We start from the raw sequence: 23,369 nt of genomic DNA on the forward strand, positions 1-23,369 counted from the left end.
AGGCAGTAGTGGTCACTAAGGTTACAATAGTTGGAAAGGGGTGAAACAGTGCCTTCCCTCCAAGTTTCAATAGTTCTCCAGTTGACATCTTTAAACTTATCTTTTATCTTTCCAAGGTCAAGGAAAGGTAAAAGATACTTATCGATATTCTTAAAAGGTGCCAAAGGTGAAATGGGTATGATGGGACCTCCAGGCCCAACAGGACCTTTGGGAATTCCTGGCAGGAGTGGTGTTCCTGGTCTCAAAGGTAATATTCAGGGTTTGCTGGCAGATGCATGAAAGAAAGAAAATTAAATGTTTTACTTTATGTCAATATAGAATATTTTTATTTGACTGCTTTAAAATGAGCAATGCTTACTTGTATTTTGTTTCTTGTATTTTCATGGCATTTAAATAGGTACTGTTTTAAGTTTGGTGGTATGCTTAGCTTGAATACTATGAAACATGGTAAGTGCTTAGCTCAAAATAACAGAATATAGGGATTAAATTTTTACTTTTTACAGTCTTTGTAATTGTCCAAGAATCCCAGAAGAGAGATTATTTGAGTGTAAAAGTGTGTGTGAGCTCGAGTTATTTATAGACAGTAAATAAGGTGCCTAAGTGTTTTGGGTGGTCAGTGGCCTACCCAACTATGTAACATATGAATAATCTTTATATATGCATTAATCCTGGACGGATAAATCTGATCTGCTGTGTCTTCCCCACACATGTTGTGTTTAGGTGATGATGGTTTGCAGGGTCAGCCAGGACTTCCTGGCCCTGCAGGAGAGAAAGGTAGTAAAGGAGAGCCTGGCCTTCCAGGCCTTCCTGGACCAATGGATCCAGATCTGCTGGGCTCAAAAGGAGAGAAAGGGGACCCTGGCCTACCAGGTGAGTGAATGCATTTATTTATTAATGTGTTTCCTGCTATATATGAATTTTAATTTTTAATAGCATGGAAAGTGACTTGTAATCCAGGGCTCACCAACAAAAGGCAGTTAGGTACATCAAATTTTGGTAATGAAAATTAATTTTCACTGATTTCACTGATCAACTTTTGTTTGAGTATTTTCTTTGTAGTTTATCTGTCACAAACTATGAGGTTTTAAAATAGACAGTCACTTTCAGGCCTTCCAGAAAATAGTATATAGGATATGGTCAAGAGAAAAAAGATCTATAGCCAGAATTACTTGGAAAACAGATTTCAGTGTTTGGAAAATTTGCTGGTCCTTTAAACTTTTTCACCTTGAAACCAGATGAGGATGAGTGGTACTTTGTTGCCCTGCAGTGTTTTGATATCCACATCATGCTTGACTTTTACGTACAGTTCATTGTTATTCTACCCTGGAAGAATAAACAAGTATTGGACTTTGAACAGCCAAGCTCAGCTCTGGGGGAGGTCGCTGAAAGTAGGTCTAGGGAATGACTGTGTTGTTACAGTTATTTTATTAGAAGCAAATAAGGTATGAAGTGTAACAGGTTTTTAACATTTAAAAGTCCTTTTTTCTTTTTATAAAAGTGTAATATATTCATAACAAAGCACCAGAAAATATGAATAAGCACAGATCAATAAATAATACACAATCCAATCTATATAGAATAGTCTTTCAAACAACATGGAACTTTAAAAACTATCTATGTTTATTTGCAGTTCATAGTAAAGTTTGTGACTCTTTCTGTGTTGTAACCATTACTACTGTCAGTCCGCGTGTGAGTGTGTGCAGGTGTGTGTGTACACAGATGTTATAAGCTTCCCTATGAGCAGGATCTGGTGGGATTTCTCCTCAAAAAAGAGTGTTAAGACATTACTGTATACAGTCATGAAAGAAGCAAAGCCACCTAATTTTTATTCTTGTTAAAATGAGATACTTTCTTGACTGACTTCTTTCAAGGCTTCTCTTCTCTTTCCATTATGCCTTCTGCAAAACAGAGGCAGTAAACTGTATTTGCCTGTGATATAGGGTTATTAAAGATAGTTATAGAATCTAAGAGATAGCTTAGAGATAATCCTCCCCAATTCCTTCATTTTACAGTGTAAGAAACTGAGGACCAAAGAGGAAAGTGACTTAATTATTGAGTGCTCTGCAATTCTTAATGGTAGCTAAATAAAAAAGTGGGGGATTTTAGTGAGTCCAGTGCTGTTGGTTCATACTGTATCAGAATATCACTGTATTTCATTCATATTTCAGAGTTTGGTTAGCTTGCTTCACCAAATTTATTTAATGATATCAGCCTAACTTGTCTTTCTTATACTCATCCTTGGAAGGTATTCCTGGAGTTGCAGGGCCAAAAGGTTATCAGGGTTTGCCTGGAGACCCAGGGCAACCTGGACTGAGTGGACAGCCTGGATTACCAGGACCGTCGGGTAAGTATGATAAACCACCTGTAGCAATTGGGTGGTTGATCCTGAACCCTGGAACAAAGTAATTATGTATTTATCATGTGTGATGATATTTTGAATCTGGTCATGGCAATATGCTTGGGTAGCTGCTGAGATACGGACCTCTCCTTAACAGAGATGTTGCCATTTGGCCCAAGTGTCAACAGACAAGATTTGTAGAATATTTTGCTTTGCTCAGTTTCTTCTTTTTGTGGCATCAGTGTGTATGCAAAATCAGAAGTACATCCAAGTAAGGTGCTGTGTTTTATTTATATACATTGCAGCATATGTAAATAAGACAGGTTATCTGGTAGGAGCCTGAAGAATTCACCCTTTTCAGTTCTCTGTCTTCAGATAAGTCAATCATTAAACCATGTAAAACAGATGGCTGCCAATTCTATTTTTAAAAGTTTCTAGGGATAAAAATTTCACAATCTACCTTGGTAATGTGTTACAGCATTAATCATTCTTACAGTCAACATGGATTTGTTTTTCTTATTTCTAATAAAACTCTTTCTTGCTGCTTCTTAAGCCATTTTCTTTTAGTTGGGCCCCTAAGGAATAAAGAGTAGCTCATCTCCATCTTTGTAGGAGCCCTTTAGGTCAGTTATTCTGTTCTGGACTCTGTACTGCATTACCTTGATGTAGTAGGAAGGAGAAATTATCTCCTTTTCTATCCTTCACATATTTTGCATTTTCTTCCCCAAGCTGGAAGACAGTGTGAAAGAAAAAATAAAAGAAAATAATATTTAAGGCAACATTGTGGTCCTTGGAAAATACCTGGGTGACACCACAGAGCTCAAGTATCTAAGCTCTGGGAAGAATGTGTAAGCACAACAGCCATGACTGTTGCGGGGAGATAGTCCAGTACTTCTCCATCAACTCTTATCTATCCCTGGCCTAGTGTGCTGAGGGTGTATCATGATAGGTTACCACTTTCCTCTTCTGGTCTCACATGATCAGGCTCTACATGGGAATGCCGCTTCTGAATCTTGTAAAAAGAGTCCCTTTATATTGGATTTGCCTGTGATAAATATAGTAAGGTACTTACTTATACACAAACAACAAATAAGATTTCAGGTGATTGGAATAGTTTTAGGGCAAGAAACAAGGTGTCTTGGTGAAAGTTTTGCATTTTTAAAATAAATTTGTATTAGGAAACCTCTGTTACCATGATTATATTGTAATGTGTTCCTAAAGAGATTTCTTAGGTAACTCTTAACTGTTTTATGCTGAGTTAGATCTATGGAACTTAATCATATGTTAAGATTTAATCCATTCAATCTCACGCTTGCATTTTAATTACAACCCATACCAGGAAACCAGGAAACCTTAATATTGCTGAGTTGTCTTAATTTTACCAATTTGACTTTTGTAGGTCCCAAGGGTAACCCTGGTCTCCCTGGGAAGCCAGGACTTACAGGACCTCCTGGACTTAAAGGAAACATAGGCGATATGGGCTTTCCAGGTGAGTGATGAAAATTTCCCAAATATTTAGTTCCATTAATGGAAGATGGTTCACTATCTTTGTTATTAGAAATGAGACTGGTGTTGATAGAGTCAAACAGAGACAATATCTAAGGCAGTCAGTGGGTAGAGCTCTCTCATTACCCAAATATTTGAAGTGCGATTTAAGAGACAGAGCTTTAGAAAGAATTCACAAACTTACATTGTTTTCTCCAGCATACCCTTTCACTTAAACTTCCTTGAAAAATAAGCTTTTATATAATCCTGGTTGTAAAGCTCATTATTATATATATCAGAATTTGAAGAATTCTTTTTAAAAGTCTTTTTGCTTGGTCATGTGCATCATATATATCCCACAAACAATATTTTGTAAAAGATTGCATATTACAATATTTTGTAAAAGATTGCATATTACAAAAAGATTGCATAATACAATTACAATTGCATATTACAATATTTCTAACAGGCCCCCAGGGTGCAAAAGGGTCTCCTGGAGCTCCTGGAGTTCCTGGACAATCTGGATCCCCGGGATTACCTGGACAGAAAGGAGAAAAAGGTGATCCTGGTATTTCAGGCATTGGTCTTCCAGGTCTTCCTGGCCCAAAGGTAATCCTCCTCAGGTCTATGCCTGAGCAGATATGATTTTTCTTTAACATTGTACTCGTTCCTAATTCTTACTTAAACAAACTATAGAATGACGTGGTATAGTCTGGGCAAGAAGTTCATTCCTTCTCTTTTCTCCTATATTGTAAGGAGATATATTTTAGGTTTGCAGACAGTCCAAAAAAAGGGGGGGAAATCTTTCTGATTTCTTTATTTTCCCTCTATCTTACTCTTTGAGCATGTTTCAGTAACCCAAAAGCATATTTCTGCCTAGCTTGGGGTTTTTTTTTTTTTTTCTTTTTAGTGATGGAGTTGTTGGTCTTTGTCCTAATATTATTATTAACTAATTTGAAGAGGCTTATAGGCAAAGTAACTTATAAAATTAATGAAGGTGCAGTAGTATTCTTAACTGCATATCTGAGGTGTTTCTCCGAAAACAGTTTTACATATCTCTCTCTGTCCCTAGTCAGTGTGAAAACTTTGGTGGTATTTCTCAAGCAATCAAATCTAGAACTTGTTTAAGAATCACTGGACTCACAAATGTTTGATAACTGCTTAATTCCATGTAAAAAGGTAGTAATTGCTATTGATTTGCAGAAGTATTTTATAACTAGCAGAGAGGTATCCATTGTCTGATATATACGTTGCAAGTATTTTCTCCCAGTGAATTGTTTGTCTTATAACGATGTTTAATCATTCGGTTACAACACAAAACCTGAGAGTATTAGAAAAGGAATTGTGTTGCTCAACTTCCATGAAAGTAGTGAAACTTCCCACTGAGATAAGAAGTTATTGAATAACATTTTAAAGATAATTTCTTTTTAATAGTATACAAAAAGACTATATTTATTTTCTTTCTTTTTTTGGCTGCATCGGGTCTTAGTTGTGGCATGCGGGATCTTTTATTTGTTGCAGCGCGGGCTCTTCGTTGGGGTATGCAGCCTTCTCTCTAGTTGTGGTGCACGGGCTCCAGGGCACGTGGGCTCTGTAGTTTGTGGCACACAGCCTCTCTCATTGAGGCACGCAAGCTCTGTAGTTGTGGCACATGGGCTTAGTTGCCCTGCGGCATGTGGGACCTTAGTTCCCCAACCAGGGATCGAACCCGTGTCCCCTGCATTGTAAGGCGGATTCTTTACCACTGGACCACCAGGGAAGTCCCCAAAAAGAATATCTTTTGATTGCCCAGTCCGTCAACTTATTTTAAGAAGTAATCAAGAGAAATTTCTGCATATTAATTGTGGATTAACAGTATAAAGTTTATTGAAATGAATCTTAATTTTTTCTATTTAAATTTTATCAGTAATACATGAACACATATTTTACTAAAAATAATAATACAGACATATCAAGGGCAAAAGTGAAAATCTCCTTTATAACACATCTTCTTTATTCCATTCCCTTCCCCATAGAATCCACTGTTAATAGTTGGTGTGTAAATTTGAATCCCTTGCAACATATTCTCTTTCTCTTTCTCTCTCTCTTTCTCTCAGTACACACACACACACACACACGCACACACACGCACACACATATATACACACAGAATTTTGTTTTTTCTATAGTTTGTGTATATGTAGAATCATAGAATACACACTCTTCTGTATGCTACCTTATCACTTATGCCTTTTAATATTTCTTCTTTCAATATATCTTAATCAGTTTTCTTCCTCAGTGTACATCATTGTTAATGGCTGCATGATATCCTACTTCTGTTGCAATTCATATCATAATGAACATTCTTACACATATCTGTGGACACATGTACAATTATTTATACTGTAGAGATTCATAAAAGTGAAATTGCTGGGTCAAAAGATATGTGCATTTCAATTTTTGTCTTTTTAAGTTTTTATATTAATAGTAACAAATTAGATTGATTTTAAAAATCAACCAGCACACCGTAGTGTATACAGAAGTAGAAATATAATGTTGTACACATGAAACTTTTATGTATAATGTTATAAATCAATAAAAATAAAATCAACCAGTATGAAGTGATGTAAAATGAGAACTCGTCTTTCCACACATTTACATACTCCAAATCCACAGTTCTTCCCCAAGGTAACCACGTTTAGTAGTTCCTCATGTATTTGTACAGAAAAGGCTTTTTACGCATATATATATTTGTATATATGATAGGTATTTCATCAATTTTAAGACTCAGTTTTGTACAATTCAAAATCTCTGATATTAAGGTGCATCTTACAATGGGAAACATCTTACGATGATAATTAGAAGCATTTTTCCCTCAGTTATTGATGCATGGAATGATGTGGCATCTTCGAATGGAAGTTATATTTTTATTTATATGCATGAAATCATATTCAGTACTATATATCTGCTCTGGACCTAGTGGTCATAGTTTGTAGATCTTAGCATACTTTCTTTATCAGCCTATAAATATACACCTCATTCTTTTTCATAATTATAAAGTATTTTCTGTTTAGGTTAACCATAAATAATTTAACCTATTATTAGTACTGAAGTTGTTTCTATATTTTCATGATTACAAACATATGTTGCACTGAAATTCTTATCCATATCTACATAAATATCTTAAGATTATTTGGTAAATATTGCCATAGAATAAATTCTGAATAGATTTGCTGGAATCCAGCATACATATGTCTTTTTGTTTTTTACATCTTTATTGGAGTATAATTGCTTTACAATGGTGTGTTAGTTTCTGTTTTATAACAAAGTGAATCAGTTATACATATACATATATCCCCATATCTCCTCCCTCTTGCATCTCCCTCCCACCCTCCCTATCCCACCCCTCTAGGTGGTCACAAAGCACCAAGCTGATCTCCCTATGCTATGCGGCTACTTCCCACTAGCTATCTATTTTATCTTCGGTAGTATATGTAAGTCCATGCCACTCTCTTACTTCGTCCCAGCTTACCCTTCCCCCTCCCCGTGTCCTCAAGTCCATTCTCTACATCTGCGTCTTTATTCCTGTCCTACCCCTAGGTTCTTCACATCCATTTTTTTTTTTTAGATTCCATATATATGTGTTAGCATACAGTATTTGTTTTCTCTTTCTGACGTACTTCACTCTGTATGACAGACTCTAGGTCCATCCACCTCACTACAAATAACTCAATTTCGTTTCTTTTTATGGCTGAGTAATATTGCATTGTATATATGTGCCACATCTTCTTTATCCATTCATCTGTCGATGGACACTTAGGGTTGCTTCCATGTCCTGGCTATTGTAAATAGAGCTTCAGTGAGCATTGTGGTACATAACTCTTTTTGAATTATGGTTTTCTCAGGGTATATGCCCAGTAGTGGAATTGCTGGGTCGTATGGTAGTTCTATTTTTAGATTTTTGAGGAACCTCCATACTTTTCTTCCTAGTGGCTGTATCAATTTACATTCCCACCAACAGTGCAAGAGGGTTCCCTTTTCTGCACACCCTCTCCAGCATTTATTGTTTGTAGATTTTTTGATGATGGCCATTCTAACTGGTGTGAGTTGATGCCTCATTGTCGTTTTGATTTGCATTTCTCTAATGATTAGTGATGTTGAGCATTCTTTCATGTGTTTGTTGGCAGTCTGTATATCTTCTTTGGAGAAATGTCTGTTTAGGTTTTCTGCCCATTCTTGGACTGGGTTGTTTGTTTTTTTGATATTGAGCTACATGAGCTGCTTATAAATTTTGGAGATTAATCCTTTGTCAGTTGCTTCATTTGCAAGTATTTTCACCCATTCTGAGGGTTGTCTTTTCGTCTTCTTTATGTTTTCCTTTGCTGTGCAAAAGCTTTGCAGTTTCATTAGGTCCCATTTGTTTATTTTTGTTTTTATTTCTATTTCTCTAGGAGGTGGGTCAAAAAGGATCTTGCTGTGATTTATGTCATAGAGTGTTCTGCCTATGTTTTCCTCTAAGAGTTTTATGGTGTCTGGCCTTACATTTAGGTCTTTAATCCATTTTGAGTTTATTTTTGTGTATGGTGTTAGGGAGTGTTCTAATTTCATTCTTTTACATGTAGCTGTCCAGTTTTCCCAGCACCACTTATTGAAGAGACTGTATTTTCTCCATTGTATATTCTTGCCTTCCTGGTATAAACCCCACTTGATCATGGTGTATGATCCTTTTAATGTACTGTTGGATTCTCTTTGCTAGTATTTTGTTGATGATTTTTGCATCTATGTCGATCAGTGATATTGGCCTGTAGTTTTCTTTCTTTGTGACATCTTGGTCTGGTTTTGGTATCAGGGTGATGGTGGCCTCGTAGAATGAGTTTGGGAGTGTTCCTCCCTCTGCTATCTTTTGGAAGAGTGTGAGAAGGATAGGTGTTAGCTCTTCTCTAAATGTTTGATAGAATTTGCCTGTGAAGCCATCTGGTCCTGGGCTTTTTGTTGGTTGGGAGATTTTTAATCACAGTCTCAATTTCAGTGCCTGTGACTGGTCTGTTTATATTTTCTATTTCTTCCTGGTTCAGTCTCGGAAAGTTGTGCTTTTCTAAGAATTTGTCCATTTCTTCCAGGTTGTCCATCTTATTGGCATATAGTTGCTTGTAGTAATCTCTCATGATCCTTTATATTTCTGCAGTGTCAGTTGTGACTTCTCCTTTTTCATTTCTAATACTATTTTAAAGGATCTTTTTTTTTTAGATGTTGGGGGTAGGAATTAATTAATTAATTTTTGCTGTGTTGGGTCTTCATTTCTGTGCAAGGGCTTTCTCTAGTTGTGGCAAGCAGGGGCCACTCTTTATCGCGGTGCGCGGGCCCCTCGCTATCACGGCCTCTCTTGTTGCGGAACACAGGCTCCAGACGCGCAGGCTCAGTAATTGTGGCTTATGAGCCTAGTTGCTCTGCAGCATGTGGGATCTCCCCAGACCAGGGCTCGAACCCATGTCCCCTGCATTAGCAGGCAGATTCTCAACCACTGCGCCACCAGGGAAGCCCTCTAATACTATTAATTTGAGTCTTCTCCCTTTTTGTCTTCGTGAGACTGGCTAATGGTTTATCAATTTTGCTTATCTTCTCAAAGAGCCAGCATTTAGTTTTACTGATCTTTGCTATTGTTCCCTTCATTTCTTTTTCATTTATTTCTGATCTGATCTTTATGATTTCTTTCCTGCTGCTAACTTTGGGGGTTTTTTGTTCTTCTTTCTCTAATTGCTTTAGGTGTAAGATTAGGTTGTTTATTTGAGGTTTTTCTTGTTTCTTGAGGTGGGATTGTATTGCTATAAACTTCCCTCTTAGAACTGCTTTGGCTGTATCCCTTAGGTTTTGGGTCATCGTGTTTTCATTGTCATTTGTTTCTAGGTGTTTTTTTATTTCCTGTTTGATTTCTTCAGTGATCTCTTGGTTATTTAGTAGTGTAAGGTTTAGCCTCCATGTGTTTGTATTTTTAACAGATTTTCTTCTGTAATTGATATCTAGTCTGAACGCGTTGTGGTTGGAAAACATACTTGATATGATTTCAGTTTTCTTAAATTTACCAAGACTTGATTTGTGACCCAAGATATGACCTATTCTGGAGAATGTTCCATGGGCACTTGAGAAGAAAGTGAATTCTGTTGTTTTTGGATGGAATGTCCTATAAATATCAATGAAGTCCATCTTCTTTAATGTATCATTTAAAGCTTGTGTTTCCTTATTTATTTTCATGTTGGATGGTCTGTCCATTGGTGAAAGTGGGGTGTTAAAGTCCCCTACTATTATTGTGTTACTGTCGATTTCCCCTTTTATGGCTGTTAGCATTTGCCTTACATATTGAGGTGCTCCTATGTTGGGTGCATAAATATTTACAATTGTTATATCTTCTTCATGGATTGATCCCTTGATCATTATGTAGTGTCCTTCTTTGTCTCTTGTAATAGTCTTTATCTTCAAGTCTATTTTGTCTGATACGAGAATTGCTACTCCAGCTTTCTTTTGATTTCCATTTGCATGGAATATCTTTTTCCATCCCCTCACTCTCAGTCTGTATGTGTCCCTAGGTCTGAAGTGGGTCTCCTGTAGACAGCATATATACAGGTCTTGTTTTTGTATCCATTCAGCCAGTCTATGCATTTTGTTTGGAGCATTTAATCCATTTACATTTAAGGTAATTATCAATATGTATGTTCCTATTACTGCTTTCTTAGCTGTTTTGCTTTTGTTATTGTAGGTCTTTTCCTCCTTTTGTGTTTCCTGGCTAAAGAAGTTCCTTTAGCATTTGTTGTAAAGCTGGTTTGGTGGTGCTGAATTCTCTCAGCTTTTGCTTGTCTGTAAAGGTTTTAATTTCTCTGTCGAATCTGAATGAGATCCTGGCTGGGTAGAGTCATCTTGATTGTAGGTTTTTCCCTTTCGTCACTTTAAATATGTCCAGCCACTCCCTTCTGGCTTGCAGAGTTTCTGCTGAAAGATCAGCTGTTAACCTTATGGAGATTCCCTTGTGTGTTATTTGTTGTTTTTCCCTTGCTGCTTTTAATATGTTTTCTTTGTATTTAATTTTTGATAGTTCGATTAATATGTGTCTTGGCATGTTTTCCTTGGATTTATCCTGTATGGGACTCTCTGTGCTTCCTGGACTTGACTGATTATTTCCTTTCCCAAATTAGGGAAGTTTTCAACTATAATCTCTTCAAATATTTTCTCAGTCACCTTTTTTTTCTCTTCTTCTTCTGGGACCCCTATAATTCGAATATTGGTGCATTTAACATTGTCCCAGAGTTCTCTGAGACCGTCCGTAATTCTTTTCATTCTTTTTTCTTTATTCTGTTCTGTGGTAGTTATTTCCACTATTTTATCTTCCAGGTCACTTATCCGTTCTTCTGCCTCAGTTATTCTGCTATTGATTCCTTGTAGAGAATTTTTAATTTCATTTATTGTGTTGTTCATCATTGTTTGTTTGCTCTTTAGTTCTTCTAGGTCCTTGTTAAACGTTTCTTGTATTTTCTCCATTTTATTTCCACGATTTTAGATCATGTTTACTATCATTACTCTGAATTCTTTTTCAGGTAGACTGCCTCTTTCCTCTTCATTTGTTTGGTTTGGTGGGTTTTTACCTTACTTCTTCATCTGCTGTGTGTTTCTCTGTCTTCTCATTTTGCTTAACTTACTGTGTTTGGGGTCTCCTTTTTGCAGGCTGAAGGTTAGTAGTTCCCATTATTTTTGGTGTCTGCCCCCAGTGGCTAAGGTTGGTTCATTGGGTTGTGTAGGCTTCCTGGTGGAGGGGACTTGTGCCTGTGTTCTGGTGGGTGAACCTGGATCTTGTCTTTCTGATGGGCAGGACCGTGTCTGGTGGTGTGTTTTGCGGTGTCTGTGACCTTATTATGATTTTAGGCAGCCTCTCCGCTAATGGGCGGGGTTGTGTTCCTGTCTTGCTAGTTGTTTGGCACAGGGTGTCCAGCACTGTAGCTTGCTGGTCATTGAGTGTACCTGGGTCTTAGTGTTCAGATGGAGATCTCTGGGAGAGCTTTCACCGTTTGATATCACATGGAGCTGGAGGCGTCTGGTGGACCAATGTCCTGAACTCGCCTCTCCCACCTCAGAGCCACAGGCCTGACACCCAGCCGGAGCACCAAGACCCTGTCGGCCACACGGCTCAGAAGAAAAGGGAGAAAAAAAGAAAGAAAGAAAGAAAAAATAAAATAAAGTTATTAAAATAAGAAATAATTATTAAAAATAAAAACAATTAAAAAGTAATAAAACAAAACAAACAAGAAAAACCAGACAGACAGAACCCTAGGAAAAATGGTAAAAGCAAAACTCTACAGACAACATCACCCAAAGAAGCATGAACATACACACTCACAAAAAGAGAAAAAGGAAAATAATATATATATCATTGTTCCCAAAGTCCACCGCCTCAATTTTGGGATGATTTGTTGTCTATTCAGGTATTCCACAGATGCAGAGTGCATCATGTTGATTGTGGAGATTTGATCCGCTGCTCCTGAGGCTGCTGGGAGAAATTTCCCTGTCTCTTCTTTGTTCACACAGCTCCTGGGGTTCAGCTTTGAATTTGGCCCCACCTCTGCATGTAGGTCACCTGAGGGCATCTGTTCTTCGCTCAGACAGGATGGGGTTAAAGGAGCAGCTGATTAGGGGGCTCTGGCTCACTCAGCCCGAGGTGGGCATGGAGGGGTACGGAATGCAGGGCGAGCCTGCGGTGGCAGAGGCACACATGTCTTTGCACCAGCCTGAGGCGCGCCATTTGTTCTCCCTGGGAAGTTGTCCCTGGATCACGGGACCCTGGTAGTGGCGGGCTACACAGGCTCCAGGGAGGGGTGGTATGGATAGTGACCTGTGCTTGCACACAGGCTTCTTGGTGGCTGCAGCAGCAGCCTTAGCATTTCATACCCGTCTCTGGTGTCCGCGCTGATAGCCGCGTCTCGCGCCTGTCTCTGGAGCTTGTTTAGGCGGTGCTGTGAATCCCCTCTCCTCGCACACCCCGAAACAATGGTCTCTTCCCTCTTAGGCAGGTCCAGACTTTTTCCCTGACTCCCTCCGGGCCAGTTCTGGCTCACTAGCCCCCTTCAGGCTGTCTTCACGTGGCCAACCCCAGTCCTGTCCCTAGGATCTGACCTCCGAAGCCCGAGCCTCAGCTCCCAGCCCCCACCCGCCCTGGTGGGTGAGCAGACAAGCCTCCCGGGCTGGTGAGTGGTGGTCAGCACCGATCCTCTGTGCGGGAATCTCTCCACTTTGCCCTCTGTACCCCTGTTGCTACGCTCTCCTCCGTGGCTCCGAAGCTTCCCACTGCCATCCCCCATCTCCACCAGCGAAGGGGCTTCCTAGTGTGTGGAAACTTTTCCTCCTTCACAGCTTCCTCCCCAAGGGACAGGTCTCGTCCCTATTCTTTTTTCTCTGTTTTTCCTTTTTTCTTTTGCCCTACCCAGGTACGTGGGGAGTTTCTTCTGCCAGCGTTCTGTAGGTGTTCTGTAGGAGCTGTTCCACATGTAGATGTATTTCTGATGTATTTGTAGGGAGGAAGGTGATCTCCACGTCTTTCTCTTCTGCCATCTTGAAGGTCTTCCTCTAATTGCTGCTTTTCCTCATTTTCTCGTGGAGTGTCTAACTTTTTTTCCCTTGTTGCTTAGTCTGGTTTCCCTTGCTCATAGGGGGCCGCATGCAGAGTTCTCGCACCTGGCCCTTCAGACCAGAGTTCCTCCTGGGAAATAACTGTGCCAACACCTCAGCTCTGGGATGGTGTGCAGAAGCCTGTATATTCCTTTTTAATATTGATAGTTACTGGCAAATTTTTCTAATTAAATAGCTCTACTGCTTGATACTCCCTTGATCAGTGTAAGAAATGTTCTATTTTCTCCTCATTTTACAAGTATTAGGTATTATCAGTCTTTCTAATTTTGCCAATCTAATGGGTAAAAAGTAGCATATCATTGTTTAAATTTGAATTTTCCTGATTCCAAGTGAGATTTCTTCTATGTATATCTGCTCAGCAAATTTTCTATTCATACTCTTTGCCTCATTTTTTAGAAGGGGATTTGCTTATGTATTTCCTATTGATTTGTAAAAGTACTTTATAAACACCAAAGATGCATCCATTGTCTATTATATATGTTGCAAATAGTTTCTCCCAGTCAGTTGCTTGTCTTACTACAGTGTTTACTGTATATTTCATCAAGTAGAAGTTTAACATTTTAACATAAACGAATGTTATACTCATTCATTCATTCAAAAAATACCTATTGAGTATGTATGATGTGCCAGGAACTATTTTAGGTGCTGGAGATAGAGTATGAGTGAAACAAATTCACTGCCTGCATGGAGTTTACATCTAGTCAGTGAACAAAATAAACAAAATAAATAAGTTTGTTAGAAGGTATTGCAAAATTAGAGTGAGGCTTGGGGATAAGAATTGCTGAGAAATGTTACATTTTTTAAAATAGGGTAGTAAGGAAAAGCTTCTCTGATAACAATTGTTTAAGTGGCTTCATGCAATGAGGGGGTTAGTCATTCAAAGACCCTGGCATTTCGAGAAATATAAATGAGGCTAGTGTGAATTAAGCCAAGTATTGAGGTGAAAGTCAGTAGGAGATGAGATCAGGTTGGTAATGGAGGGTAGATTATCTAGGGCTTTTTAGATCATAGTAAGGCTTATACTCCTAAGTGAAATAAGGGACAAGTGGAAGGAATAACATGATTGTACTTTAATTAAAAAAAAAAATCACAGCTCTCATTTTGGATATAAATCACAGAGGAGTAAGGATGAAAAGAGTGAGACCAATTATGACACTTTTTATTATTATTATTTTATTTTTATTTTTATTTATAATACAAACTAGAGATGTTGATAGCTTGGATCAGGGTGGTGGCAGTGGAAGTGATAAGAAACTGTCATAATCTTAAGATATTTTCCAAGTCAAGTCAGCAAGATTTGTGTATGGAATATGAGAGAAAGAGAGATGTCAAGAATGACTCTAAAGTTTTTATCTGAGCAACTGCAAGAATGGAGTTGCTACATACTTAGATAGGAAAGATTTGGGGAGAAACAGATTTGGCAGAAAAGATCAGGAGCATAGTTTTCTGAATGTTATGAAGACTTCTATATCTAAGATTATAAAAAGAATCCTATATATTTTATTCCAGTATTTGCATGATTTTGTTCTTTATGTTTACATCTTTAACCCATCTGACTTTTTCTGTGTGTTTTGCAAGGTGAGGAACTATATATTTTTTTCCAAATAAATTATCGAAATAACCCAAACCCATTTGTTATGAGCTCCATTCTTTACTCATTGATTTGAAATTACATTTTAAAATTTTTCTAAATTTGTTTATACATATTTTTTTCTAGACTGAGTGAACTTTAACATCCATATAGTGCAACCAAAATTACCATAATAATTCATCTCTGAAACTATAATGGATGGCAGCAGAAAACCATGTTTCAACTGGCCAGTGTCCACAGTATATTCAACTCTTCAAGCAAGAGGCTAACTCTTAGTTTTTCTATGCATCCTACAAGTATATTTCAATAAGGAAATCTACACTAAATTTGGACATTTGCAGAGCTGACAAAACCAGGAAATCATGTATTTGAAGTATCCTACTCTTTCTTTCAGGTGGTATTATTTTATCTTAAAATGATGACATATTTAAAAAATAAGATTTTACCTCTCAGTTCTAATAGGCACAGGCAGTCCTTGCTTTGTACAGTTCTGATATGCACAAATTTGTTACCACAGTTTAGTTAAATAGCATCAGTCCACAACAATATGGTTCAAATTTAATTTACCATGATATATTAGCTCTTCAATCCCTAAACCACTATGTAAATATCTACTGTGCATCATGATCAGTGAGCAGTCATTTCACTTCTTTCAAAATCTGTCAGTGATTCATCACTGTGAATCTATTGTTCCCATAATGCATTGACAGCAAAGTATGTAGGTGTGTTGCCTCTGTCTCTCATTGATAAACCAAACTGAAATTTAACAAAAATGGATAATCAAAAGAGAAAATTGACCAACAATGATGAAAGTGCAGTTAAAAAAAAAAAGGAAAGGTGATAATACTGGAAATGAAATTTAAATCTAATGTAGATAGAGTTAGAGATGAAATAGCCAGCCAAAGGAATGTTGACACTGCCACCATTTGAGAGACTTTAGATGTGCAGCCAAGAAAGCTAGCGAAGTTGAAATGATCAACATATGAACTTGACTCTCTATACATGTATAACTGACAGGAAGAGGGATTTTAGTGTTTTGAGAAAAACTTTTACAGGTCATAGAATGATCATATTTTTCCCATTGATTTTTAAAATCTCTTTACATGGTTTCATCTTGCATTTTCATTTTTATAGTCCAATACTGTTATGCAAAATGAAGAGTGCCTGCCTATATTGTAAAGGAAGAGTAGAATAAAAGTTTCAGAAGACATGATAGTATGATTGGGGGATGTCAAGCATAAGAAAAAATTCTATAATTAGTGAGCTGTTAAGAAGTAAGGATAGTGGTAGAAGGTCAGATGGTAGTTTGTTTTACAAATGACACAATTTATGAGAAAGTGTCCTTGTTAGTCAAAAAGCATAATTAATATAGTACACTGAAAACCCTGGACAGGGAATCAATAGGCAGAACTTTGAGTCCCGAGTCTGTCTACATGACCTTGTAAGTCACTTAATTCTTTTGTATTTTCACTACTTTGTCAGTAAAATAGAAAGAAGAATTATACCTATTGCACAGAGTTATTGTGAGGTTTCAGTTAGATTTAAAAATACACTTTGTAAATTATAAAGCACTCTATACAAAATGTTTGTCTGTGAGATGAGACAGCTGGGCTAGGTAGTACCTAAGATTTCTTCAACTCTTAAACTTAATGACTGTATTCTTTAAACGTGGCATAATATTTCTAACCTCCATTAATCCTTCTTAAAATCTAATCATACTACAGACTCAGAGCGATCCCTATCATAATCCCAGATAGCTTTTTTGCTGAAATTGACAAGCAGAAAGTCTTAGAAGAAAACATGATATATCTTCAGGACCTTGGGTTAGGGTAATTATTTCTTAGATATGACACCAAAAGCACAAGCAAACAAAGAAAAAATAAATGAATTGAACCACATTAAAATTTTGTGCTACAAATGATGGCATCAGGAAAGTGAAAAGACTACCCACAGAAAGGGAGAAAATATTTGCAAATTATATATCAGATAAGAGATTTGTATCCAGAGTATATTTTAAAAACTCTTATAATTCAATAAGAAAGCAAATAGACCAATTTTTAAATGGGCAAAGTCAATTGGGCCTAACAGACCTATACAGAACATTCCAACCCACAACAGCAGAGTATCTATTTTTTCAAGTGCACAAGAAACATTCTTCAGAATAGGGCATATGTTAGGCCACAAAATAAGTCTTGATAAATTTTAAAAGATTGGAACCATACAAAGTATCTTTTCCAGTTACAATAAAATGTAAACAGCAAAAGGAAAGCTGGAAAATTCACAAATATGTAGAAATTAAAGGACATACTCTTAACAACCAGTGGGACAAAGATGAGGACACAAGGGAAATTAGAAGATATCTTGAGACAAGTGGAAAAGAAAACACAACATACCAAAACTTATAGGATCCAGCAAAAGCAATGCTAAGAGGGAAATTTATAGTGTAAATGCTTGCATTAAAGAAGAAAGATCCTAAGTCAACAATTTACCTTCATACCTTCAGGAACTAGAAAAAGAAGAACAAACTCAACCCAAAGCTGGCAGAAGGAAGGAAATAATAAAGATTAAAACAGCAATAAATACAGTAGAGATTTAAAATAATAGAGAAAATCAGTAAAACCAAGAGTTGGTTCTTTTGAAAAGATGAACAAAATTGAAAAACCTTTAGCTAGGTTGGCTAAGAGAAAAAGAGAGAAGACTCAAATTTCTAAAATTAGAAATGAAAGAGGGTACATCACCACCAATTTTACAGAAATAAAAAGGATTATGAGGATACTATGAACAAGTGTACAACAACAAATTGGATAACTTTGAAATGGACAAATTCCTAAAAACACAAAATTTACCAAGACTGAATTATAAAGAATAGATTTTCTGAATAGACTTATAGCAACTAAGGTAGTATCTTCCTTGGGTGGTAAAGGATACCATAGGGTTCATTATTTTATAAACTTAGTTCATATTATTTTTCTCTAAGTTCATCGCCTTTTCTCTAAGTTCATCACCTTACACATACTCATTGAATCCCATGTACCGTGTTTTGGCCTGCTCAGGCAGCTTTGAGCCTTTATTTATCAATTTGTCCCTGTTAGCTTAAAATTTCACTACCTGGGAGAGGAAAGTAGCATGCAAACTTGAAGATCTTATTTTATACTCCCTTTCCTATATCATTTAGTAAAATGTTAAATAAGAGTATCTCTGCATCCACTCCTTAAATCCCTATTGTTAATATTTCCTAACTAAAGAAGAACCTATATATGGCTTGGTTCATGGTGTCTTTAATCTCCAAATATAAATTGAACTGTAAAAAAATTTAATAATTATGTGAGAACCACAACTTCCAACTGATTGGACTACTATTGCAATACTCTTCTTGCCATAAAACAGGGTATGGTTTTTACCCTTTCTCACCAGATATTTTCAACTCATTGTCCTGTGTTTTTTTTTCTACTGGCAGTGCTTCTTCAGTTTTACAGTGGAACACAATAGCAGTGTTAGCTTTTTCACCAACTGATGTCTTCTATTCTGTATATTGAGGTCAGCCTGATATTTTATTCCAGGTCTTAGGTTATAGCATGGAATGGAAAAGAGATTCTGTTATTAAGAGATAGTAGAGAATGACTATGATCCAAATACTCTTAGATAACCAATTTGGATTTTAACAGCAAAATAGGTATCAACTTGACTCCTTTTTCTACGTGGAGTGCCTGTTATATAGCACAGTGACCTTGAAAGCAGTTCTAGTTTCAGGCTTGTTAAAAAGCATTTTAGTCTTACAGTGTTACTGTATTTGTTAGGTAGTTTCACAATGTTAAATTTGACTCATTAGGGATGATATATTCCATTTTCAGTTATATCAAATCTCCCAAAAAATAAAAGTCTAGAACCAGACAGCTTCATTGGTAAGTTCTATCAAACATTTAAAGAAGAATTAATACCAATCCTTCTCAAATTCTCCCAAAAAAATAGAAGAGAAAGGAATACTTCAAAATTCATTTTATGAGGTGAGCATTACCCTGATACCAAAACCAGACGAGGATGCCACAAGAAGAGAAAATTACAGCCAATATCACTGATAAACACAGATGAAAAAATCCTCAATAAAATATTAGCAAACCAAACTCAAATACTTTAAAAGGATCATACACCATGATCAAGGGGAATTTTCCAGAGGTGCAAGGATGGCTTAACATCTGCAAATCAAACAATATTATACACCACATTAGCAAAATGAAGGGTAAAAATCATATGATCGTCACAATAGATGCAGAAACGCATTTGACAAAATTCAATACCCACATATGATAAAACTCTCAACAAAGTGGGCATAGAGGGAACATACCTCAACGTAATAAAGGCGATACATGATAATCCCACAGCTAGCGTCATACTCAATGGTGAAAAGCTGAAAGCTTTTCTTTTAAGATTAAGAACAAGCAAGGATGCCCACCCTTGTCACTTTTATTCAACATAGCATTAGAAGTCCTAGCCAAAGCAATTAAGCAAGGAAAAGAAAGAAAAAAACAATCAAATCGGAAGGGAAGAAGTAAAACTTGTTTGCAAATGACATGATATTATATATTTTTAAAACCCTAAAGACAACACCAAAAAACTGTTAGGACTAATAAACAAATTCAGTCAATCTGCAGGATACCAAATCAATATTAAAAAATGTGTTGTGTTTCTATACACTAATAATGAACTAGCAGAAAGAAAAATTAAGAAAACCATTCCATTCACAATTGCATCAAAAAGAAGAAAATATCTAGGAATAAATTTAACCAAGGGACTTGCACACTGAAAGCTGTAAGATGTTGATGAAAGAAATTGTAGAAGACACAGATAAAAGGAAGGATATTCCATGCTCATGGATTGGAAGAATTAATATTGTTAAAATGTCCATTCTACCAAAGCAATCTGTAGATTCAGTGCAATCCCTATAAAATTCCAGTGTCATTTTTTCAGAAAATAGAACAAACAATCCTAAAATTTGTATGGAACCATAAAAGACCTCAAATAGCTGATGCAATAGAAAAAAGGACAAAGCTGGAGGCATCACACTCCTTGATTTGAAACTATATTTCAAAGCTATAGTAATCAAAAAAGTATGAAGACTATATTTTCAGGGATCATTTGTATAGTTTGTTACTAGAGAAGTTTTTATGAACGCGTAGAGCACCCGAAACCACGAGAAGGAGGTGCAGCGTTCTCTCCTGAGTGTGAAGTCAGCTCTTGGTGTTACTTCTGCAACTGCCACTAGCCACTGATGATTGTTCTTCTCTTCCTTTGGGAGAGTAAGAGGGAGAGAACGCTGTCAGAGTTAAAAAACAAAAACAAAAACAAAAAAAAACCAAGATGGTATTCACACAAAAACAGACACATAGATCAATGGAGCAAAATAGAGATCCTAGAAATAAACTTAAGCATGTATGGTCAGTTAATTTATAACACAGAAGCCAAAACTATACAGTGGGGAAGGGACAGTCTCTTTAATAAATGGTGTTGGGAAAATTGGACAGCCACATGCAAAAAAATTGAAACTGGACCACTATCTTAACACCATACACAATAATCAACGCAAAGTGGATCAAAAATTTGAACATAAGACCTGAGACCATAAAACTCCTAAAAGAAAACACAAGTGGTAAACTCCTTGACATTGGTCTTGGCAATGAGTTTTTGAATTGGACTCCAAAGCAAAGGCAACAAAAACAAAAAAATAAACTAGTGGGACTACATCAAACTAAAATACTTCTGCACAGGAAAGGAAACCAACAAAATGAAAAGGTAGCCTACTAAATGGGAGAAAATATTTGCAAATCATATATCTGATTAGGAGTTAATATCTAAAATATATAAAGAACTCATTCAACTCAATAACAAAAAAATCAATCTGATTAAAAAATGAGCAGAGGGGCTTCCCTGGTGGCGCAGTGGTTGAGAGTCCGCCTGCCGATGCAGGGGACGTGGGTTCGTGCCCCGGTCCGGGAAGATCCCACATGCCACGCATGGCTGCTGAGCCTGCGTGTCTGGAGCCTGTGCTCTGCAACGGGAGAGGCCACAACAGTGAGAGGCCCACGTACCGCACACACACACACAAAAATGAGCAGAGAATCTGAATAGACATTTTTCCAAAAAAGACATACCTATGGCCAATAGGTAGATGAAAAGGTTCTCAATATCACTAATCATCAGGAAAATGCAAATCAAAATAATGAGATATCACCTCACACCTTTTTGAATGGCTATTATCAAAAAAACAAAAAATAACAAGTGTTGGCAAAGATGTGGACAGAAGGAACTCTTGCACACTGTTTCTGGGACTGTAAACAGTACCCAGGTTCCTCAAAAAATTAAAAATAGAACTACCATATGATCCAGCAGTTCCCCTTCTGGGTATTTATCCAAAGAAAATGAAAGCACTAACTGGAAAAGATATATGCACCCCCATGTTTCTTGCAGCATTATTTACAGTGGCTAAGCAACCTAAATGTCCACTGATGGATGAATGGATAAAGAAGTGGTGTGTAAAAAAGAATGAAACCTTGCCATTTGTCATAACATAGATGGACCTTGAGGGTATTACGCTAAGTGAAATAAGTCAAACAGATACCATGTGATGTCATTTATATGTGGAATCTAAAAACAAATAAAATCAAAACAATAAAACAAACAAAAACCAAGCTCATGGATATAGAGAATATATTGGTAGTTGCCAGAGGCAGGGGAGGGTGGGGGTGAGTGAAATAGGTGAAGGGGGTTAAAAAGTACAAACTTCTAGCAATAAATTAAATAAGTCATGGGGATGTAATATACTGCATGGTGACTATAGTTAATAAATTATATTGTATATTGAAAATTGCTTAAAACTTTTCCTCACAAGAACAAAAATTTTATAACTGTATGGTGATGGATACTAACTAGACTTACTATGGTGATCGTTTCACAGTATATGCACATATTGAATCATTATGTTGTACACCTGAAACTAATATGTCAATTATATCTAAATTTAAAAAAGAATTATATCAAAGCTTGACATTAGAATAAATATAGATATTTGTGCTTTAAGTGTATGGATAAGTGTGGTTTAAGTCTTGCCTAGCTTTTGCTGAGAGTATTAGTAGACTAGAATTTTCCCTTCTCAGAGTGATTTATAGGATTCTTGGCCAGGTTGTTGATTTTCTGAGTACTCTTTTTCATTATCTTCTTGCTTATCTTTTTAGAAGCTCATTATTTTTTCTGCAAGTGTATGAATAATAAAAGTTTAGGTGAAACTTAAACTAGCAAATTGTAGTACTTTTCAGAAGTCCTAGTGAAAATTTACTTTCTTTTTTACAGTTCACTTGGTTTGAAGGAGTAGGGCCATACAGTGGTAAGAAGAACTGTATCAGGGAACAAGAACTGGTCAAAATTACAATTTGGGGTTATTTGTAGAATTTAAAATACTTCATTATAAATAATCAGAAGTTTATCTACTGCATTTCATGTTTACCATTAGCAGAATAATAGAATTTTCTTCTTGTTTTTTTAAATTTTGATATATGTCATTGGTTCATCAATAACAAGAAGAATTATGATAGTTTATTCAAAGCTTTTCTTTGTAAGTACGTAAGCTGGAACCAGTTCAATCCAAAATTCAATTGTATACCTATTATGTGTGTAAAACTATGCTAGATATTTGATTTATAATGGTTCAGACAGAAATACATATATTCCAAGCACAAGATTGTTAATTGTTTTTTAAGAAAGGGAAGTAAGGAGAAAAGTCATTAGTTTAAAAAGCTTTTACCATAGTGTGGAAACACTTGAGTCACAAATATATGATCTTACTCACCTAGACAAGCATAAGCACTAAATGAAAAAGAAAGTATTCAGCAGGTGATGTTGAACACTTTGTTGGACAGGTCATGGTCCTCATGAGCAGAGCAGTGAACACTGTGGTAGATTTAGTGTTATGACATATAGTCTCATTGTTGTTGGGAAAAACTTGTTTTAATCGTGAAAGTGGGTATGAATTCTTCTAAGGCTTTATTAGAAGAAAACAATGCAAATGTTCGTTGAGCAAAAGTGCTTATATATGAATTATCTCTGACCCCAAAGAAGTTTTCAGTGTAATTGAAGAGTCAAGACATGCATATGTGAAAGCATTATAAACATAATGGAGTAAGAACCTACCCTAAATTTTTAGGGTAGGCTTTCTGTCCTGGAAGTCTTCATGGAGGAAATGGGATTTGAGATGTCCACTGAAGAACTGATAGACTTCTTCATGTTAAGATGAAATTTCCCTTTTACAGTAGAACCTACTGT

The 23,369-nt window shown here is 36.6% G+C and overlaps 1 protein-coding gene across 2 annotated transcripts in view; it reads left to right on the forward strand.

Moving 5' to 3' along the window:
- The window catches only part of COL4A5 (collagen type IV alpha 5 chain), a 218,482-nt gene that overhangs the window by 163,772 nt on the left and 31,341 nt on the right, over positions 1 to 23,369 (forward strand). For both annotated transcript variants that reach the window (XM_079911756.1, XM_079911757.1), the window contains exons 32-36: positions 158 to 247; positions 721 to 870; positions 2,246 to 2,344; positions 3,738 to 3,827; positions 4,293 to 4,432. In XM_079911756.1, coding sequence (XP_079767882.1) covers positions 158 to 247; positions 721 to 870; positions 2,246 to 2,344; positions 3,738 to 3,827; positions 4,293 to 4,432 — 569 coding nt within the window. The remainder of the gene's footprint in view (positions 1 to 157; positions 248 to 720; positions 871 to 2,245; positions 2,345 to 3,737; positions 3,828 to 4,292; positions 4,433 to 23,369) is intronic.

This window comes from Stenella coeruleoalba (genome assembly GCF_951394435.1).
Source record: "Stenella coeruleoalba genome assembly, chromosome: X".
In the NCBI taxonomy this organism is placed as follows: domain Eukaryota; kingdom Metazoa; phylum Chordata; class Mammalia; order Artiodactyla; family Delphinidae; genus Stenella; species Stenella coeruleoalba.